Genomic DNA, 22,902 nt, shown 5'->3' on the forward strand with positions numbered 1-22,902 from the left:
TTGAAATGTGCACGTCTTTGTATTTTGTAATGCAGTCCTCTAACCAAATAATGCATCCATTAGAGGAAAGAGTACACAAAAATGCATATATTGGTGAAAGTAACATGCAGAAGTGCATCATAGCAAGTAAAATTGCTTGCAAAACGGTGTATATTTGGCAAAACTACATACAAAAATGTACATATTTGGCAACATAAGAGCCAATTCCTGCGGTTTGAGTGGTCTTTGGCCCCCCCAATAAAATATTTGAGGGTGCGGGGCCCCCAAAGTTGATGAGCATTGCCTTTCAAATCATATGCATGCACTGTGTCATGTCATCAATTATCTGCATATTTTATTCAAGTTGGCACCCCTGTTTGGAAATGTGTGTGTTAAAATGGTGACAAATCTTTGTAAGGCCTTTTTAAATTTAAATATGCCTATTGATGCATTTCAGCTGAAAAAATGAGAGAAACGGAAATTAACTGAAATTTACCCCTGGATTGAACCTAGAACCTTCTGCATGAGTGATATCACCATTGAGTGATAGTCCCTCCTCAGTCTTTCTCTGCTTGTCTGTATTCCCCTTTCCAGGGGAAGGTTCTTCGTGTGTATGAGCATGATGGATGATCAACATTTGTGTGGCAACTCACATGACAGAGCACTCAGATGACTTCTCTATCACAAAAGCAGTAGAACCAGACTTTAAAAAGTCATCCTTGATAGAAGAAAACTGTGTTCATACTTGGGTTGCAGCCTGCATTTCCTCTTACCCAGAATGCAACCTATTTTTCCAAGTTATAACAGAATGTACCTTAAAAAGTGCTGCCCTGCTTACATCAAAGGTCCTGCACCAGCATTAAACAGCAGGAACGGATTAACCACACTGAGTGACAATTCTTCACTATTGTACCAGCTTGAACATTTGAGGAAGCGAAGATGGTTCTCAGTCTTATACATTACTTTTTCATATCAATTCACAGAGCCAATGCCTATAAGCATTATGAAAGTGAAGGAAGGCAAGTGGGGCTCCGATTTCATTTTATACTTTAATTGCTTTAGTGCCATTCATTAAAATATCACAATGGGCATTAAGTAGCTGAGAAATTGGAAATGAGGTGGAAGCCAATGGGTGGTTCATTTGTTGCAGCCCCATGCTTCACATACCTCATTTTTTTAAAAGTTCAGATTAAGAAAAGTATCTGATGAATATAAAACCTTTCATAAAAGATACTCTGCTTTTTCCTCTTAATCTCAACAACTAATAATCGGTTTTACTTTCCACATTGCCCCCCCCCCAAAAAAAAATCCCAAGTACATTTTAAACTAATCCTTAATTCACTTTGTGAATTCTTTCTTCAGGCTATTTAAAATTACTTGTTCGTTATATCCATGACAGAGATGCCCAGAAGCATCATAGAATAGGAGTGTAGAACCTTTTTTCAGCCTAGGATTCCCTTCTGGGCAAATCTTTCTGAGGCCACATGGCAGTGGTGGGCTAAGGGTTAAGGTTTTACACCTCTCTCTCTCTCTCTCTCTCTCTCTCTCTCTCTCTCTCTCTCTCTCACACACACACACACACACACCTCTATCCTGCATCCAGACAAGGAAGAGGCCGAGGAGAAGGTGTAGCCTAGGAAGAGTCCCAAGGGGGCCATACAAAGACACATTGGGTTATCAGACTCTGCCCATGCTACAGAAAATCAGTTTCTGGAAACAAATAAACTCTGAGTACATATCTGGTTTCAGCCCAATAAATTTACAATATATGGGCAAAAGAAATCTAGGAACCCCAGAAATTTCATTAATATGTACAAGTCAGTGTGTTGATAAAAAGCATCTTCAAATAATAATAGTAGTAATAGTAGTAGTAATAATAATAGTAATGATGACAGTAATAATTTTATTATTTATACCCCACTCATCTGTGTGGGTTGCCCCAGCTACTCTGGGCAGCTTCCAACATGTATAAAAACATAATGAAACACCAAACATTAAAAACTTCCAAATACAGGGATTAGGAGAAGAAGAAAAAACATGAAGGGTAATGCTATCAGTGACTCCTGATCACAATAGCAGTATTATCTCCAGTATCAGAGGCAACATGTAGCTGAATACCAGTTGCTGGAACTGCATTTGCACTCCTGTCCTGCTTGCAGACTTCCCAGAAGCATCTAGTTGCTCACTCTGAGAACAGAATGCTGGACTACATAGGCTTTCAGCCTCATCCATCAAAGCTCTTATGTACTTAACATTTTCTTGGCTTTGAAAACAATAAGTGTGTATATCTTGCATTTTGCAGCTTCATTCGGACATCGATTCTGGTGATGGGAACATAAAATACATTCTCTCAGGTGAAGGAGCGGGAATCATTTTTGTCATTGATGACAAATCAGGGAACATCCATGCAACAAAGACACTGGATCGGGAAGAAAGAGCTCAGTACACATTAACGGCACAAGCTGTGGACAGGAATACCAACCGACCTCTGGAACCACCCTCAGAATTCATTGTGAAAGTTCAAGATATCAATGACAACCCCCCTGAATTTTTACATGAAAACTACCATGCCAATGTACCAGAGAGGTCTAATGTAGGTACGTAACAGAAAACATGAAATAACAGTTAGTTCGCAGGCTGACAAATGGATTTCTAGGACAATCGGTATTGAGCTGATCATCAATTATGGTTTACGCTTAGGACATGAAATTTTCATTCATGCCTATTTTTCACAAATAGCATATCCGTGAGTAAACTTGTGTCTTGACTAGGGATGTCAGAGAATTCTGATGAAAGAACCAATGGGAGCAGAAATTGCCCATCTTAGGTTCTTCACCTCATGTCAAAGAGAAATCAATCCAGCAATTACTATACATATAATTGCCAGATACCATGAAATGTTGTTTTTATGAGAGGGAGCCTCTAATAAACACCCCAAATAGTAATATTAAGCAATTGCCAATGAGGTAAAAGGTGATTCAATATAATTTACTGAACAGTGTAATTCAAATAATTCATTGGACAGAGATTTCCCATAATCCCTAGCACAGCTGGTGGGTAACCAGTGGTGGTTCACTAATAATACCTCATCTTTAGGTAAAATACATTTTAGTGTATTTTTGGTTTCTATGGAAGCCGCCCAGAGTGGCTGGGGAAACCCAGCCAGATGGGTGGGGTACAAATAATAAATTATTATTATTATTATTATCATCTAGAGAATTTGGAGTTTTCCAGTGCTTAATTAGTACATAATCTCCCAATCATTTAGTTTTGTTTTTTAAATAAAAATGAATTTTGAAAATGTTCTCCATGCTTTTAACATGCTTACTTAAATCCTGAAATGTATCACCACACCTTTCTGTTTTCAGGTACATCTGTTATTCAGGTGACTGCCTCAGATGCTGATGATCCCACCTATGGAAATAGTGCCAAACTTGTTTACAGCATCCTTGAAGGTCAGCCGTACTTTTCTGTGGAAGCACAGACAGGTGAGCAATTCTTTTTTGCTACAAGAGAAAGGTGCTTCCTGCACTCCCCAGGGTAACCGGAGCAATGCATCTTTACAAATCTGGAAATATGGTGATCAGACCTGAGCATAAATGAAAATCCAGATATTAATACATTTTTTTAAAGAATGGGCATGTCTATCATTCTTTATATTGCTGTGGCAAGTCCTGATACCCTTTAACAGCTGCACCAACATAATGGCATAGAAGAGTGGTAGCACATCTGCTTTGCATGTAGAAAGCCCCTGATTAAGCCCCTGGTACCTCCAGAGAGTCCCATGGACTGCAAGAAGACCAAACCTATCCATTCTTAAGGAAATCAGCCCTGAGTGCTCACTGGAAGGACAGATCCTGAAGCTGAGCTTCTAATACTTTGGCCACCTCATGAGAAGAGACGACTCCCTGTAAAGACCCTGATGTTGGGAAAGATGGAGGGCACAAGGAGAAGGGGACGACAGAGGACGAGATGGTTGGACAGTGTTCTCGCAGCTACTAACATGAGTTTGACCAAACTGCGGGAGGCAGTGGAAGACAGGAGTGCCTGGCGTGCTCTGGTCCATGGGGTCACGAAGAGTCGGACATGGCTAAACGACTGAACAACAACAAACAACACCTCCAGACAGGACTTTGAATGTCCTCTGTCTGAAGCCCTGGAGAGTCGCTTCCAGACTGAGCTACATGGACAAATGGCCTGACTCAGTGTAAGATTCCGAGAAGCTTTCAACCACAGATTCCATAATCATTGACCACTGACTACATGTGATGGGCGTCAAAAACACCTAGTGATCACCAGGCTGGGGAAGGCTGCTTTAGAAGAAAGGATGAAGTACCAACAATGGGGGAAAAAATACTTCTTCCTATTACCAAAGACCATGTGATTTATCTTTGTAATTTATCTACTGTCTATAGGAGCCTTAAAATCTGCCATTGGGAGCATTTGCTTAGTTCTGACTGAGCAGTAATTAGTGTCCTGGACTTAGACTAAAAATCTAAACTAAAAACATTTTTGAATATCTGCAGTCTGATTTTGCTATACAGCTGTAGAAGAATCTCTGAGGGGAAATGTCATTTGATTTGTAACACATTCAAGCATTGTGAGAGAGGCACATTCATATTCTGAACCACCTAGTTACAAACTTTGACAGCACCATTACTTTTCAGTTGTAGATACAGTCTGACATTTCATATCACCGACTGGCTCCAGACAATGGTTGTGCAACACGCAATTCACCAAGCAAAAGCCGTCTATTAACAATGTATTTTAACCTGCCAAATGCTTGGGATGTGCAGACCTGTATTTTTCCTAGTCCGTAACACTTCTGCATGTCTTCACCTCTGTCTATCCCATTTCCATATTTATCTTTGGAGTTGCTTTCTTAAAATACTGAATATATAAATTAAATAAAAATCTACATGAAAAGTCACTTTTAAATATGTATTCTTAACAAACTTCCTTAATTTTAAAGATGTACTTAATGTTTCTTGAATGGAGAACTGTACTATAATAAAGTCTGTACTCAAATTTAGAACAGGAACAGAAAGTGGGTCTATATTTAACCAGGATTATTCCGGTAGCATATCCTGGCTTCATCATTGTTCTTCCCTAGTATCATGTTTAGAGCTGTTTATATATGTCTTCCAGTTTCTCAAAAGTTTTCTTTCTTTACAAAAGAAACTTCCATTTTTTCTTCCTCTTTCTCAGGGCAGTCAATTTTTTAAAAAATAATTTTTGTGGGCACTGGATTGGATTTATCATATTCAGGTCGCTATGGGTGTGTGTGTACTCCCATTAAACATTTCTCCAGCATGCTGCAGCTTTCCCAGATGCCTATTCTTCCTGATATCAAAAAATCCCCATGGGATAAATTACCTGATAATGTCTTCCCCTGAGCTTTATTTGAAGCATCATAAGCCAGGCAGGCTTGCTACTGAGTACATGAGTTCAGTGCGGTCACTGGTTTTATTTTAAAGGGAAGTCTAGATCATGGGAGAGTACAGGCCTCTAGAGAGATGATTTGTAGGATGAAAGAAAGGACAGTCACATACACCTCTTGGCCACCTTGATAGTAACCCACCCAGCATAATTTCTCTGAATTTTTTTCTCTCCCCTTTTGTAATCTTCGAATGCAATCTATTTTCTCATTAACTGGTGCAGAATAGCTGGGAAATGAGAAATCGTTGGCACAGAAATTGAAATACTTTATTGCCACTTGTACAACTTGTATACAGTGAGATTGCATGAGCACCCCCCACTCAGCTCTCTTAGTCTTAATTCCCCTCGTTTACTGACGTACACCCACCAAAACCAAAAATCAGTTGCCCTGTTGTTATCATTCAGCAGCCTAACAGTCCACGGATAGAAGCTGCTCTTTACCCTGTTGGTGCGACTAATCTTGCTTCTATATCTTCTGCCTGAGAGCAGGAGATCAAGAAAGTGACGGCCAGGGTATGAATCATCCCTGAGAATTTTCCTCACTCTCCTTAGGCAACGTTCTTCCGCTATTTCATCTAGCGGATTCATACCAGTCACAAGCTCTCACCAAAATCTCCTGTTCAGATAGGATCTGAACAGGTGAATATTACCCAGCCCATGTCGGGCTCATTCTCCCCTTGTTGGCAGTTGCTAGCTATGAGGAATCTGGACCAGTGCTGATGCATCTGAATATGTATGGTTCTTAAGGTAGAGTAGATGTCTAAAGAATGTTTTCTGAAACCTCCTTCTGTCTTTTACCTGCAGGTATTATTAGAACTGCCCTTCCCAACATGGACAGAGAAGCAAAGGAAGAATATCATGTTGTCATACAAGCAAAGGACATGGGAGGACACATGGGAGGGCTCTCAGGGACAACCAAAGTGACAATTACACTTACTGATGTCAATGACAACCCGCCAAAGTTCCCGCAGAGTAAGTAAAGAGCATCAGAAGAGCCCTGTTGAATCTTACCAAAGGCCTATGCCAGGCATAGGCAAACTCCGGCCCTCCAGATGTTTGGGACTACAATTCCCATCATCCCTGGTCCTGTTAGCTAGGGATGCTGGGAATTGTAGTCACAAGCATCTGGAGGGCCGGAGTTTGCCTATGCCTGGCCTGCGCAGTCCAGCATCACCCTGTTTCTCATGTTCAGTGAGATGATTCTGGATAACCCACAAGCAATACCTTTTCCCCACTGTTGCTACACAAACACAAACACACACACAAGTCACTAGTATTTGGTGGCATACTACCTATGAACTAGGAGGTTCCTTATAGCCGCCATGGATAATAGCCATTTAGGGATATATTTCCCTTGCTGTTGCTGATAGCAAGCAGTATTCAATAGTCCACAGACTGTGAAGTTGGTGTTGCAAGCCTTCTTAAGAATAATGCAGTGGGTTAGGTATTCAGAAAATCTTTGAGCAATCTACTATCAAAGCACACATGGAATGTCAGCTGGGTATTTTGGCCATCCTGCCTAAGTGCAGTCCTAGAAAGTCTAATCAAAAGTAAAATCTCATTGATCTTAATGGGGACTACATTTAGGTAAGAGTTTCTGGGATCATTGCAGACCAATCCAAAACCAATTAAAAAATGGCATTCTAAAAACAGTTTAAAACTCATTTTTTAAAAATCCTCTGCTTTCAAACTAATAATTTCCAGTTTGCCAGGGACATGACTTTAAACCATCATGTCCCTGGGTAAACCGGAATGGTTTAGGACATCTGTTCTAAAAGTTAATGGTGAGTGAGACTGACACACCTCACTAAGAAGGGCATTCTACAAGGGAACAAACACTGAGAAGACCCACTGGGCCTCCATGACTGATCTCAGGGCCCAATATACATGATAGTGGGGAAAGCACTCTTTTAAGCACTTGGGTACCAAGCTGTTTAGGGCTTGTATGTTAGTGCTAATACTTTGAATCTGGCCTGGTAGCTTAGGCAGAATTTATGAGTATCACATGAGCTCCTCTGCCTCACCCTTAAATATGTAGACACATCTATATCAAATTGAGTTTAGGAGTCATTATCAAAACACCCTCTTTAAAAAGCGGGGAGGCAAGCTTATTCATAAAAGGATTAAACCACTTCCTAGTGACTCACAGTGAATTGTTTTTTTCTCCCTCAAAGGCAAGATTAAAACCCAGGGGGAGGTTTTGTGTTTTGTGTCTCACTTTCAAAACATACCGGACAATGATGTTTTAAAAACATACTCCCACTGAGATCAATGGGATGTGGCAAAGACTTTTGTGGAAAGCACTGGAAAAACCTGTTAAATGAGACAGTTGAGACTGCACTGGATGAAAGCAATAAAAATATACTTGAGAGGGGGAAAATATCCATTGTAACAAGAGAGGGATGAAAGAAATGGAATCTCACTTCTTCCAGATTGTATATTTATGAGTTTGTGCACACTGTGAAACTGACAAGGACACTGTTCTTAAAAGCAATCTCTGTTTAGATTTCATTTCTGTCCCAGTGATGCACAACAATTACATCAGCTGTTTTTCTGTGAATTATCTGACTTTTGGAGGCCCTGATTTCTTAAGTTTTTTGAGGGTTAGGTTGTTGGTTTTGATTGTGAATATCTATGCTCAAAGTATGGCATGTCAAAAATGAAGTGTGCAAACATAATTTTTGGGCCCTGTCCTTCTTTGAAATGCACACAAAAAGAAGGTGTGAATAAATGTTCTGAAACCACCCTGGGAGTTGAAGGTTGTTCTGTGATTTGTTTTTAAAGTAATTTTCTCTGGATTTCTGCAGTAACACCTGCAGCATAAATTACAGCCTTCGTGTCACAATATATTCTGCATGGTCTTATAGTGCTCATGACTGAGATTAAGACATGCATAATTGGAAGGTAATTTTTTATAATTGGTTTACAGGTGAATGAGGTGTAGTTTACAGGCTCTTGTCAGGAATGTTGGAAATAAATTCTCGAAATGCAGTGTGCTGTAGTGGTTAGTGTACCAGATTAGAACCAGTGGGATGTTGGTTCAAATCCCCCCTCAGCCATGAAGCTTGGGAAAATCACTATCTCTCTCTCATTCTAATTCACCTCACAGGGTTGTTATGAGGATAGCAAGGACAAGGGTATATTGTTGGCTGTGTCAGCTGTGCTGACAGAACTTGTACTGAGGGGTAGGACAACAATTTACTTAACTAACTAAACAAATAAACAAACCTTAATAAGGGCTAGCTTCTTAATCTTCATCTCAAATTGGAAGGCATACCTCATTGGAATTGAATATATTCATAAGGGCTAAGCAAAACTCAGGGAGGGGGGTTCTTTTCAAGAACATTAAAAATTGAAATATAAAACAAAATCAGTAATTTGAAAACATAGATGCCTACTAAAATCAGATTACATGCCAAACTTGCATACGTAGCTAGGTTTTCTGGAACAGAAAAGGTTTCAGCACATGGTGAAAATAATGTGGTATAGTTGTCTGCCTACTGTAAATAATGCAGTGAGAGTATTTATTAATGGGCAGGGATTTAGGCGGTAAGCTCTTTGGCTCATCGTTCTTGCCTTTGCAACTCAATAAAATGGCAAGCACATTGATGATTTTATATCCCAATTTTAAGAAAAATTAGCTCCAGACCTTAGTGTTGAATTTTTAAGTCTGAAAATATGGTGGCAAAAAATAGCAAAGAAGGCAAGTAAAGCATAGCTCAAATGCACTGTGTTTTTTTCAAATGCAAATTAGCGCTGGTAGTAACACTGCAAATGGGTTCCATTTTAAATTCCTCTCTGGGGCAGGTGACAATCTGTGCTAAGCCTTACGACGAGGGTCAAGCTGAAGTTATTTTTTGAGAGGAGAATAAAATAACACCTTCCAGTTGGTCTGCTAATCCACTGCACATAAATATAGCAACTGCTGAGCAGGTCACAGACAATGAAGTCATTATTGTGAGTGATTTAAAATTGTCATTGTCCCTACACTCACAGACTCATGAGCTAGCATTGGAATAAAGGATATATATATATATATATATATATATATATATATATATGTGTGTGTGTGTGTGTGTGTGTGTGTGTGTATACATATATATATATATTCCTCAACAAGTTGGAGGAACTACAAACCAGCATTAACCCAACTGACAGATTCAAAGAGGTTTTAGCCAGCTCTGGTAGGGAAGCATCTATCCATGCATCTGGGCATGTGCTTGAGCCACATGTTGGGGCTCCCCAATAAAGGTTGGGGAGGAACTAATTCCATCCTTGCTTGGTGAGCCTTGGGTATGAAGCCAACATGCCCACTGATTCTCTGCTGTTGAGCATACACATGCCAGGCCTAAAATACACATGCCAGGCCTAAAGGAAACTCTCCAACCCTGCCAGGTGTAAAACACTGGTAGATCCCTTAACCCAATAATGTCTCACTTTCCCTGCAATTTTCTCTTCCACTTCCTTATCTTTCTGTACTCAGTGCCCACCACAAAAAAATAGAGGGATCCTAAGGCCTCCTCATTCAACAAATGACCACCATAAGGAGAGAGGGAAGTAGGGAGGGTGCTGCAAACTCACAAGGAACAAGACAATGTGGGAGGAGAAGGCTTATAAAGCCAATCTCCCCCCATTTCCCTATTGGTCATCAGGCCTCATTTTAGAGAGAGCCGGGTGACGGCAAATACGCTCCCACCTTAGGTGCAGGAATGGGATTCACGAGTAAACCATCGTGTAAAAGCCAGACATTTCTAAGCACACATTCCTACTCCTTGGGGTCTCGTAAGGCCAGAATGAAGGTTGGAGGTCAGATGGAACATGTGGTTTGTGGGTAATGGGTACTCCAAATCACAACACCTTTCGGGAAGCACCAAAGGTTTTTAAGGTTGTTGTCATCATGCTCTGCCTGTTTGGGGTTGGTGTGGGTTATAATATTGTTGTTGCATTGCACTAGATTTGATCTGTTTTGACATGTCTACCAAGAAAGCCCTGAAGGTCTGCCAAATAACTCCTATGCATTTGGGAGTATTGTTGAATGTGTTATGGAGGGCACTTCCAGTTCACCATCAAACCATGTGATGTGAAACTGCATTCTTAAGTACACTCAACACTTTCATGTAGCTGTGCATTGCAGAGGAAAATGAGTAGTGGCAGGTAGACTGTCAGTAGGTCTATACAGAAATGTTCAACATACAGAAGTTATTTCCAGATGCTGTGGGATTCTGATCACCCCTGACCATAAGCCATGCTGGCTGTGGCATATGGTAGTCCATTGGAGGGCAGCACATTGCCTACTTCTGCACTTTGAGATGTCTTGAGTTTTAGCACTTTCTGTGCTGCCTTTTGCACATGTAGATTAACAAGTGAAAAGAATGCACGTAAAGAAACTAATAATGGCTCATTTATTAATAAATGCTATTTGCCTAGGTGTTTATCAGATGTCAATATCAGAAGCAGCCATCCCAGGGGAGGAAGCTGGAAGAGTGAAGGCCAAAGATCCAGATATTGGAGAAAATGGCTTAGTAACTTACAACATTATTGATGGAGACGGTATAGAGATGTTTGAAATTACAACCGATTATGAGACTCAGGAAGGGGTTGTGAAGCTTAAGAAGGTAAGCAATGCGATCCTTTCATTCCTGTTAATGGATAATATACTTCATTTTCTTCCCATGCCTTGCAGAAACTATAATAGCCATAGATTATTGCTCATGGTAAGAAAATCACAGCAAATGCAGTTTTGGATAATTTGTTTATGAAGCTATGATTAACTTCCAGCATCCCATTTTACTGTTATCTGCTAATGCCTGGAGCCAGAATGGAAGGAAAGAGATTATGAGAAGAAAGCATTGATGCATAGAAGCTTCTTAACATCTTTTTAAAGTGAAGAAAGTACATTCTTCTTTTACTGATCTTCCACTTGAGAAATCAACACCATTCGTTCTTCAAAGCATATTGCATATTAACTTGGAAATAAATGATAGGATTGCTTTGGTTATAATCAAGCATTCATTTTCAAGTTGGCAGTACGGTGTGAATTTTCGGATAATGTGAAAATTACAAGAGATTTCTTTTTGTGCCTGCTTTTCTGATGAAAACTTAATTTCTGCTGTCAATATTCCTTCCAAATGCATTCAGTGCTGAGAGAAAGAAAGGGGGAGATGGAAAGAAAGGAAGCCTAGGCTGAACGGCATTATATTCCCATCAAGAGATTCAACCAGCCTAAGCCACTTATCTGGTTTCTGCTTGCAATTCAAAAATGAATTCTTTTATTGTACAGCTGATGTCACTGCTGAAATCAATCTGAACATCTAATAATGCTAAATCCCAAATGAAAGTAACTATGCTCAGTGTCATTAATGACAAACTTTTCACTAACACTGCAAACTGGTTTCACAGTATACTTTACTTGGGCTGACTGCTTCTCAGGATGTCCTAAGAGGCCACCAACTTGCATGGCTTTAAAAGAGGAATGGACAAATTCATGGAGGATATGGCTATCAGTGGCTACAAGCAAGGGTGACCATCTTATATTTTCACTGTCAGAGGCATTATGCCTCTGAATAGCAGTTGCTGAGAATCACAAGTGGGGAGCATGCTGTTGCTCTCAACCTCTGCTTGTGGGCTTCTCGTGGCCATCAGGTTGGCCACTGTGAGAACCTGGGCAGAAACAAGTGGCTATCAGAACTAGGAATGGGGAGAAATTTGATGTAGTCTGTGCTTTCCAAAACAATACGCAAACCAAAACACAGTCATCCTTGGAGATTTGCACTTCTCCAAATTTTGCAGTGCAGTTTTCCAAGCAAAACTTCTACAAAACTGCATATATTCATGAAAAAGCATTAAAATGAATTATATTAAGGAAAATTGTTGTCCTTAGAGAGAGCAAAGTAAAGAATGCTGGAGATGCTGGGGTGTTAATCTCTTGGTCAGCCTTGAGCCACCAGCCTCAACCTTTCTACCTTATATATTAACTTTTCATGTTGATAGGTTATTTCAAATATCCATATTCAATATTATAATATCATGGGTCCTTGCTTCTTCATTCCTTTTAGCTCAGATTTGCAAATTCTGAAAAACTGTGCATGCATAGGAGTCTTTTTGTTTGTGACTCTGTGTGTGCGCACGCACACACACACACACACACTTGACTTCTGTAAAAATAGTCATAACACTGATTCTAATATGCTGTGCTTCTGTCTTTTTCAGCATCTTGATTATGAAACCAAAAGGACCTACAGCTTGAAGGTAGAGGCAGCCAATATACACATTGACCCAAAGTTCATCAGCAATGGACCATTCAAGGATACTGTAACCGTGAAAATTAATGTGGAGGATGCTGATGAGCCACCAATATTTTTAGCACCATCTTATATTCTGGAAGTAGAAGAGAATTTGGGCCCTGGTGCTCCAGTTGGGAGGGTTCATGCCAAAGACCCTGATGCAAAAAACAGCCTTATAAGGTATGCTTGCGAAATGGGAAGGATGGTTTCAGTGATGCCCTTATGGAAATCCCTCAAATGGCAATTTAAAAACCTGTAAAGCCATGTTGTATATATTTCCATTGCCTTGTTTGAGTTAAGCCATCCTATTCTCCTCTTTGGGACGCGGGTGGCACTGTGGGTAAAACCTCAGTGCCTAGGACTTGCCGATCGCATGGTCGGTGGTTCGAATTCCCGCAGCGGGGTGCGCTCCCGTCGCTCAGTCCCAGCGCCTGCCAACCTAGCAGTTTGAAAGCACCCCCGGGTGCAAGTAGATAAATAGGGACCGCTTACCAGCGGGAAGGTAAACGGCGTTCCGTGTGCTGCACTGGCTCGCCAGATGCAGCTTGTCACGCTGGCCACGTGACCCGGAAGTGTCTGTGGACAGCGCTGGCTCCCGGCCTATAGAGTGAGATGAGCGCACAACCCTAGAGTCTGGCAAGACTGGCCCGAACGGGCAGGGGTACCTTTACCTTTATTCTCCTCTTTGCTTTCTCTGGTCCCGTCCCCCCCATGCAGATCAACAAGAATCTGGGCCAGAAAGGAAAAATCTGTGCCCCAATTTTATTTATTCTTGCAACTTGAAAGTAACCCCCTACCCAGGGGATACTTTGAAAAATAACTCGGGGATGTGGTGCTCAATGCAGCCAAGATCTGCAATCTGATCATAATGGCATCACAAGCCAGGCAATTGCAGCCTTCGATAACATCACACTACATACATTGTACCAATGTTAACTATAAAGGGCACATCTGTTTTATGCTATAATAACAGTTTCAAAAGAGATGCCAGATTCCATAAAAGTTTCAGTTTTATTATGCTTTTTATATCCAACTTGTTCAGATGCCAACTGCAATGTCCAAGACTACGGAGTCAGAGTGCATACAGTTTCCCAAGACCTTAACACAGTTATCTTAGCTAATAAAGAGGCTGTATAGATAAATGTACAGTTAATGAACTAGCAATGTTTCAATAAACTGGCAAACCATGAAGCATAAAATGATGTAAATTAAGCTGACACTGGTTGTTTCCAAAATGACTTCATGGGAAATTTGAAAACATATGTGGGGAAAATGGGTTGCATCCAAATAAGTCCTATTCAGAGTAGACCCATTGAAATTAATAAACTCAAGTTAGTCATGTCAATTAACTTAAATGGATCTATTTTAAGTAGAACTAGCATTGGATACCACCCAGTATCTCCACCTTTGAGGAAAATATTCACTTTTCACACAATATAGTTAAGTATGGAAACACACATTATTGGGGTTGGGGTTCTGCTGAAAATGGCACACCCCATTGTCCAGCTCTCACCCAAATGCTAAAACATGAAATAACACCTCCATGAGGTCATGTCATCACATCATTTATTTCCTCAACTCTACTAGTGGTAAACAATGATGTGGAGCAGGTGACAAGAGAACCCAAAGCATTTGTCATGTCATGGGGTTGAGTGTTGCTAAACACCACATGGGGTTTGTATAGAACACAACAAACAAATGGATGGAAGAGGCATTTGATGCTTCCACTCCAATAATTCTGCTATCCTAATCTTTGGGTGTTCTAAATCACATGGTCATCGTCATATGAAATGGGGGAACAGGGGCACTGTTCATATCATCATGTTGTCCACATACTGGGTGAAGGTTTGAAGAGAGGAATCTGCTTTATTCATGTAGGTTCCCACTGTAATGTGGCACCCTGATTGCACAGATTCCAAATAATATGGGGTGGCTATGTACATAGAGGGACGCGGGTGGCGCTGTGGGTAAAACCTCAGCGCCTAGGACTTGCCGATTGCATGGTCAGCGGTTCGAATCCCCGCGGTGGGGTGACCTCCCGTCGTTCGGTCCCAGCTCCTGCCCACCTAGCAGTTCGAAAGCACCCTTAAGTGCAAGTAGATAAATAGGTACCGCTTTATAGCGGGAAGGTAAATGGCGTTTCCATGTGCCGCTCTGGTGCCAGTTCGCCGGAGCAGCGTCGTCACACTGGCCACGTGACCCGGAAGTGTCTGCGGACAGTGCTGGCTCCTGGCCTCTAGAGTGAGATGAGCGCACAACCCTAGAGTCTGTCAAGACTGGCCCGTACGGGCAGGGGTACCTTTACCTTTATGTACATAGAGGAGGGTCCATTATTCAGGCATTCCCTCAACCTATGGAAATGGTAGCAAAGGAGCCATAATGTGTTTTAGTGGTAGATGAGGAGCCAACAGTTGCATCCCTGAAGTAACATGCCTCCTGCTTCACACAATTGTAATCACATGATTCAGAATGCACCAGTAGGCCACCTGTATCTCTGGCAATGCATAGCTCTACACTTGTAAGTGTTTCTTTCTGCTAAAAGACTGATATGAAACAATGGTGCTCATGTAGGTATTAGGAAAGGAAATCCATTTTGATGCTGGTGATTTAGTTAAGTGTAGTTAATTATTTTTTTATCTTGCTAAGCAGAGTGCCTCCAAACAATTTTTTCCAAAAAATAATATGTGGTACACTGTCTAGGAGACACTAAATGAATTGAATAATTCTCTAATTACTTCATTTGCATCCCCTTTTAGTTATATAATTGATCGTCACACTGACCTCGACAGATATTTCAGTATCAGCGCAGAAGATGGTTCAATTACAACCACAAAGAAACTGGATAGGGAAGATATGGCCTGGCACAATATCTCAGTGTTTGCATATGAACTCCGTAAGTATTCATCAGACAGTTATATATACTTTCCGTATAAATTATATTAAAATGCCACAGTCTCCATTTTGAGCAAAATTTGAGGTACATTTCAGGTAAATTTTGAGCCAATTTATTGGAAGACTTTTCTAAGAAAAGTTCTGAGATTCCCCCTCCCCCCAACTCCTGCAGAGTTCTTTCTTGATACTACTCACCATTTTGTAGTATGTGCATGTTGGTCATCTTAGGTCTGTGCATTGTGGAGAATGCAAAATTGTAGCCAGTCTACCAAAGCAAAAAGAAACAGAGGTGCCAGCTTTTCAAGAGGATTGGAATGTGATGCGACATTGTACGACATCCTGATGTTGCATGTGTGGCGTTGTGCAATGTCCTCTGAATATTAAGGGGGGCAGCCCCCTAAAAATATACAGTGGTATCTCAGGTTAAGTACTTAATTCATTCTGGAGGTCCGTACTTAACCTGAAACTGTTCTTAACCTGAAGCACCACTTTAGCTAATGGGGCCTCCTGCTGCTGCAGTGCCGCCGGAGCCCGATTTCTGTTCTCATCCTGAAGCAAAGTTCTTAACCTGAAGCACTATTTCTGGGTTAGCGGAGTCTGTAACCTGAAGCGTATGTAATCTGAAGCGTATGTAACCTGAGGTACCCTTGTATATTTGAGGGGCTGAAACTGCTCCAGCCCATCGGAGTTGGTGCCTATGGCAAGAAATGAACTTTGGAGGAGCGTTCTTAATGGGGGAGAAAGAAAATGTACTAACAGGGAGCCTTAACCCACAAGAAACTGCTGGATAACTCACCCTTAGAGAAATTCAGTGAAATGTTACCCAGTTTCTTTATCCATGATTGCCCAGGCAGGTGCATTATGTGACCCATGAGAGCCAGACTGTACAACCAAATCAGGCCAAACCTTTATTGACGGCAGCAGGCAGGGCAAGGGTTGGCATGGCATTGGATTCCAGGATCAGTTCATCATTCCACAAGCTCATGTTGATAGAATGGATCCACTGGGTTTGGATCGCTCCAAACCTGTATGATGCGAGTTGGCCAGTGTTGAACCTTGCCGTGGTGCAAGCCAAGCAAGCAAGGTCTCACTGGGGGACCAGGGTGCAGATTCCAACAAGGCAGATACCGAACCTCCGCTTGGGTTTGTCATAGTCAATCCTCCCCTCAGGCACCTTATGGGGGGACCCCTGTACTATGTTGATTCTGACCAATGCCATTTCCGCACTCATATAAACAAAGGGAAGTCGTAATTTCACTGAGGTGATGAAAACCCCGACCAAGTGTCAATACAGTGGTACCTCTGGTTACGAACGCTTCTGGTTATGCACGCTTTGGGTTACGAGCTCCGCTAACCCGGAAGTAGCTGCTCTTGGTTGTGAACTTTGTCCTGGGATGCGAGCGAAAATTGTGCCGAAGGTGTGCGCGCAGCGGTAGACCCCATTAGTGAAAGCACGTCTCAGGATAAGAATGGTTTCAGCTTAAGAAAGGACCTCTAGAATGAATTAGAAGAAGAAGAAGAAGAAGAAGAAGAAGAAGAAGAAGAAGAAGAGGAAGAAGAGGAGGAGGAGTAGTTTGGATTTGATATCCCGCCTTTCACTCCGTTTAAGGAGTCTCAAAGCGGCTAACATTCTCCTTTCCCTTCCTCCCCCACAACAAACACTCTGTGACCCATTTCAAGAGGATTGGAATGTGGGGCTCTGTGGGGCTGAGAGACTTCAAAGAAGTGTGACTGGCCCAAGGTCACCCAGCAGCTGCATGTGGAGGAGCGGAGACATGAACCCGGTTCCCCAGATTATGAGTCCACCGCTCTTAACCACACCACCACACTGGCTCTGAATTAAGTTCTTAACAAGAGGTACCACTGTAGTAGAATGAGAGAGAAAAATTCCTTTCCGGCCCTGTCAACCAACGACCCAAAATTGCTCAGTGAAGGCTCTAACCCGAGGGTGGGCAGGCGGGAAGCTCTCAAAGCAAAATGGCTCTGAGCTGCAGGGGAAGCAGCCTTATACAGGCTTCCCCTCCACTCTGCAGCAAGGGCTCATGGGGCAGCATTTTTCCATGAGCCCATCACATAGAGAAGATACTGGACAAAACTTTGGGCCAGAGTGCTTATTGGGAAATTATACTTTTATGTTATGTTAGTCTATGTAAACTTATGCTTTAAGAAAACTTATTAGTCTTAAAGGAGCCACGGGGCTTTTGGGTTTTGGGGCAAAGGCAGGAAAAGAGATTTACTACTCTACTCCTGATATCAATGGTCAAGGATAGGATTTGTGTGGGTGGGGCAGCTAACTTTGTTTCTTGTGTTTTTATCCCATGTTGTGACTTTTTTTCTTCTAAATAACTGCTGTAGATAATCGGCACCAGGAAGCCAAAGTTCCAGTAGCGATCAAGGTCCTTGATGTAAATGACAATGCTCCAAAATTTGCAGACTCCTATGAAGCAGTTGTTTGTGAGAAACCACAGACCAGTGAGGTAACCTCTGCCACACAAACCTCTCATTTGTGGGTGGGAGAGATTAAATGAGGATGTTCATTTTTCTTAAGTGCAGAGTGGCAAAGAAAATTCAATTTAACATAGGTTTGGCTTCTGGGGGGTTAATATCCTGTTCTCCGAGACATAGGGCATCTCTAACGTATTCTAATAACAGGCTTGAAGCTCATAAATCATCCCTTTTGGAAAGAACTTGTTGCCAAGTTTCTTAGAAGAGCCAATATTGTCTATCTGAGGCCTTTAAAAAAAAAAGGTTAAGATTTCAGGTTAAGTTTTATTCATATTTTTCAAGGTAGTTAAAATTATAGCACACACATCCCCCCTTTTAGAATATAGAGAGCTGCTTTATACCAGTTCACAGCTCGTTCTAGCTCAGTATTGTCTACATTGACTGGCAGTGGCTCTCCAGGTTTCACAAAAAGGTCTTTCCGGCCCTCTCTGGAGATGCCAAAGATTGCATGCAAAGCAGATGTTCTACCACTGAGTTGTAGCCTTTTCCCCTTTAAAAGGGGCTTAGCCAGATTCGTGGAGGGAAAGTCTATCAATGGCTACAAGCAATGATGGCTGCCTTTTGCATCCAGGTTCAGAGGCTGAATGCCACTGAACGACCAATTTCTGGGAAGCAACAGTGCAAGAAGAAAGTTGCCCATCCACCTTGCTTGTGGGCCTCTTTGTGAAATTGGTTGCTAGACAGGAAAGCACTTCGGTCTGATTCAGCAGGGCTCTGCTTACATTCTTATGATGTAAGATGTGCTGGGCAATAGTTATGAGATTGCACCCTAAAGGAAGCTGCACAATTTTCACTCAAGAGCCAATTTGGTGGGATGGGAAGAGGAATGACTTTTTAGATGCACAGCATGCTCACAAGAGCCTTTCTTTTACAGCCATTATTAACAATTACTGCAGAGGACAAGGATGATGCAGCTAATGGCCCAAGATTTATCTTTGGGTTGCCACCTGATATGATCCAGAAGCCTAATTTTACTCTCCGAGATAACCGAGGTTTGTGAAGACAGGAGCAAACTAATTATTCTTATCATGCCATACTGTAACACTTTAGTTATCCATGCCCTCCTGTCTGGGGCTGAGACTTGTTGCAAAGGATGGGCGGTGGGGTGAAATGTGAAAACAATGTTCAGAGGCATTCCTTTAGTGCATCACCACCAGCATTTATCCTAATAAATACATGTAATATAGAATCTATAAGATTAATGCCTTGGGATTGCAAGTGCTGTAGCGATTTCAGGAACATCTGCTAGCACATCATCTCTGAGCTGGTAACAGTGGCGGAGGAAGGGGGTGTGGGCCGCCCCGGGTGTTGTCACTGAGGGAGGTAACAAAATGACACACACAAAAAAGAATTTTTTAAAAATGGGCTCATGAAACTTTTTAGTTCAGTCAACAAATGTAACGAAACACGGCTAGCACTGGTTGTCACACAGCGGGGGCCAGCACTTACCGCGGGGGCCTGCAGCGTGCCTGAGCCACATGTCTCCTACCCTGAGGGGGAGGCAGTGGAGAGGCTGCATGCAGCGTGCCCCACCCCCATGGGCAACTCGTTTTGCCCCAGCTGCGTGATGCACAGGCCACACCCAGCACCTGAGTGGCTAGCTATGCCGCTGGCTGCTAACACGAATAAAATGGTCACATGGCAGCCTTCTGATTTGCTGGGGCCTATCAGATTGTACGAGAATGGTCTGTTGCTTCCAATAGGAGGGAGGATTAATTTTAAAAGAAAAAAAATGATAAAGAGCAGAAGAACGATGGTACTTACCTCCCAAAGAGGCAATGATGAAAAGAGGATTGGATAAATTCATGGCAGATAAGGCCTTCAATAGCTGCCAGCTATGGTGGCTGTGTTCTACCTTCACTGTCAGAAGCAGTGTGCTTCTGAATACTATTTAAGTATCACAGGTGGGGAGAGTGCTGTTGGGCTCAGGTTTTGTTTAAGGGTTACCCAAAGGCATCTGGTTAGTCCCTATGTGAACAGAATGTTGGACTTGAGCCTTTGGCCTGATACAACAGGGCTCTTCTTTTATGTTCTTATGCAATTCTTTCCACTATTGTTATTATTGTTATTATCACTGGTGTGGTGGGAAATTCTGGGAATCTAGCACCAGTTGGAAGTTTCATTTTCCTCATCCTCATTGCTGCACATGGGTGGCAATTGGGTTTTTTACCAGGATCAAAGTTTGGGAAGGAGATTTAAGCTTCCTCATGTGTTATGGGGTTAACCACAGTCATCCCTCCCCATGCACACACCTGTACTTTTTATATTTAAAAAATTGCATGGTCACAAGGTCATGGGTGCGTATTCCTGCACAGCAGGGGTTGAGACAAGATGATTCACGGGGTCCCTTCCAACCCTATGATTCTAGATCCTGAGCCATTTATAGAAAAAAAATCCCTGCTATTCGTTTCTCCTGTAATGTTAGGGGAAATAGAGGGAAGGACTAACTATGTTAAAGCAGTTAAAGAGGAAGAGAAAAGCATAAACACCAATTTAGAGCTGTGCTAAATAGAAAAAATTTACCACCAAGTTGCAGCACTGGTCCCTTATAACCCAAAATTACATATTTATTTAATTATTAAAATACACCCCCCATATTTTTTAAAAAAACTGCTTCAAACCCTGAAACCATCAAAGTAGTGTAAATAAAAATCTATAAAACAAATCTGTTCCTACATTGTACAATTACACTGTATCACATCAGGGTACACAAAATCTCAGGAACCACTGACACCATTCCTGCTTCCCGAGGCAGCTAGTGGAAATACAAGGGAAAGGGACTGAACATGGGGCCACAAGAATGCCAAATATGTTGCTAAGCTATGATTTCTCTCAAGGCAGGTTGGTGGGACCTATAATAGGCAGAGAGTCTAGGAGGTCCCCATCTTCTTTGGACTTTTATTTTCTTGATCTCTTACAACTCATAACCCCATAAACATCTCAAAGCTATTTCACACACACACAAACATCAGCATCCTAAGGGCCCAATTCCTATACTGTACAGAAGGAACCTCCTGATGAGATGGTATCTTCATGAGCCCCTTCCCCCTTCAGAGTGCAGTGATCTTTTGAGTGTATAAGGGGCAAGACCATATTTAACTACCTTCAACTATGTAGTTATGAACTCTTGTACCTTGGTCCAACTTTTTCATTTAGCATTGCCTTTGGAATGTTTAATGGCAAGTCTCCCATTAGAAGTTATAGATTTTAAAAACTGGCTTCCATCCAAATAATCACTTAATGTCTGGGTTGTTTATGGGAGGCATGGACCATTAGTTGGGTCATGTATTAACTGAACTACAGCTAACCTGTGTCAAGCTGCTATTCATTCTCTGGACTGGCACCACTGGTTTTCTTTTTTTCATTGTTTTCACTCAAAACAAGCAGTGAATTGAATAACATTCCTAACACAGATACTTGATAATCTGTTCAACTGAGTAGTTTAGCAGACGGCACTCTGGTTTTTTTTTTTTAAAAAAAACCTCAACAATTTAAGTCAATTGAATTTATCTGGATTGGGGGGGGCGGTATGAGCTTTTCATTTACTTTACCAATTCTCCAGCTAAATGATAAATTCTTTAATATATTCATGTCATTTTCATGAGTGTATGTGTGCGGGAGGGGGGGATCCACAGTGTAGTTAATTTAATTCTTTGTATGTGCGTGTATTTTTAAAAGGTTAAGCTGGAGAGTCAAAGTGAATAGCAGGAATTCTAAAGGCTTCTAGCGAGTAACCTTTTTTCCCCGGTGACAGAATGTCTTGCGATTTGCAAGTCAAATAACTTAAAATTTCTCCTTCTCCCCTCCCACCATTTGTAAATCAGAGTAATCTTTGTATCATGCCTCCACACTCTTAAGGAATTCACTACTTTAAAAGAAAAATGGCTTTATTAACTGCAAAACCAGTTAATGAAAACTCCTATGTTTAGGCCCCTGCCAGAACTTTTAAAGTGAATACCATCCTATAATGATCATTTAATAGAGTTTCTACTCGTTTCCCAAAAGTAATTACATATTGAAATAATAAAAAAGTCACATTTTACATCCTGTTAATAGTCAGTGGCGTTACTGGCTTTCTCAAGCCCAGCTTGGTTCTATAGAAAGCATGGGATAATGGGTAATTTCATGCTGTGATAAAGCACAACACTGCTTTCATTCAGGGTGTTTACTCACATTGCATCATATTAATAGACAACCATCTTCTTACTTCACACTCTCTCTATACATCTGGTATCATTTTTAATTCCCGTGACAGTTTGGGACAGAATGTACCAGTATTGCAGGAAGATCAGAGGCACAGCATTAAAAGTCAGTTGAAACGGATTCTTCATACAAAAATGAACTCCCTTCTACTGTGGCGGAAATTTCCCCTTTGGGGTTCAAGTATGCAGACTCGTACCCAATTCCCAATCAGTCAGACTTTATTCAATAATGTACTACAGGGGAGAGTCTGCAAGGACTTTCCATTAGGGCACACACTGTACAGACAAAACATGCATCACCTTGGGTTTTTCATCCTCTTCCAAGCCACCTTCTGCCATCCCCTTTCCTCACCATCTTTCATCCAGACACAATCTTTGTACACACGTTGTTGTTGTTGTACATGCAGATCCCTTCTTGTGCTCTTAGGTTTTTCCTTAACTGGTTCTTACCAGTTTTATGGTCAAGCCATATTCTTGTGTACATGACACTGGCCTCACTGATAATGGGTAGCAGAAATTCCACTGCAGTAGCAGTGCCCCTTTAGCCTTTACTGGTCAGCATGCTTACATGAGAAAAAACATATGCTTTTAGCCCTGTGTCT

The 22,902-nt window shown here is 41.6% G+C and overlaps 1 protein-coding gene across 2 annotated transcripts in view; it reads left to right on the forward strand.

The window, feature by feature from the left end:
• CDH11 (cadherin 11) overlaps window positions 1-22,902 on the forward strand; it is a 107,033-nt gene that overhangs the window by 72,171 nt on the left and 11,960 nt on the right. For both annotated transcript variants that reach the window (XM_083626584.1, XM_083626585.1), the window contains exons 4-11: window positions 2,282-2,576; window positions 3,348-3,467; window positions 6,223-6,390; window positions 10,846-11,033; window positions 12,628-12,881; window positions 15,458-15,594; window positions 17,949-18,070; window positions 18,973-19,090. In XM_083626584.1, coding sequence (XP_083482710.1) covers window positions 2,282-2,576; window positions 3,348-3,467; window positions 6,223-6,390; window positions 10,846-11,033; window positions 12,628-12,881; window positions 15,458-15,594; window positions 17,949-18,070; window positions 18,973-19,090 — 1,402 coding nt within the window. The remainder of the gene's footprint in view (window positions 1-2,281; window positions 2,577-3,347; window positions 3,468-6,222; window positions 6,391-10,845; window positions 11,034-12,627; window positions 12,882-15,457; window positions 15,595-17,948; window positions 18,071-18,972; window positions 19,091-22,902) is intronic.

This window comes from Podarcis filfolensis (assembly GCF_964270895.1).
Source record: "Podarcis filfolensis genome assembly, chromosome: 8".
NCBI classification, from domain to species: domain Eukaryota; kingdom Metazoa; phylum Chordata; class Lepidosauria; order Squamata; family Lacertidae; genus Podarcis; species Podarcis filfolensis.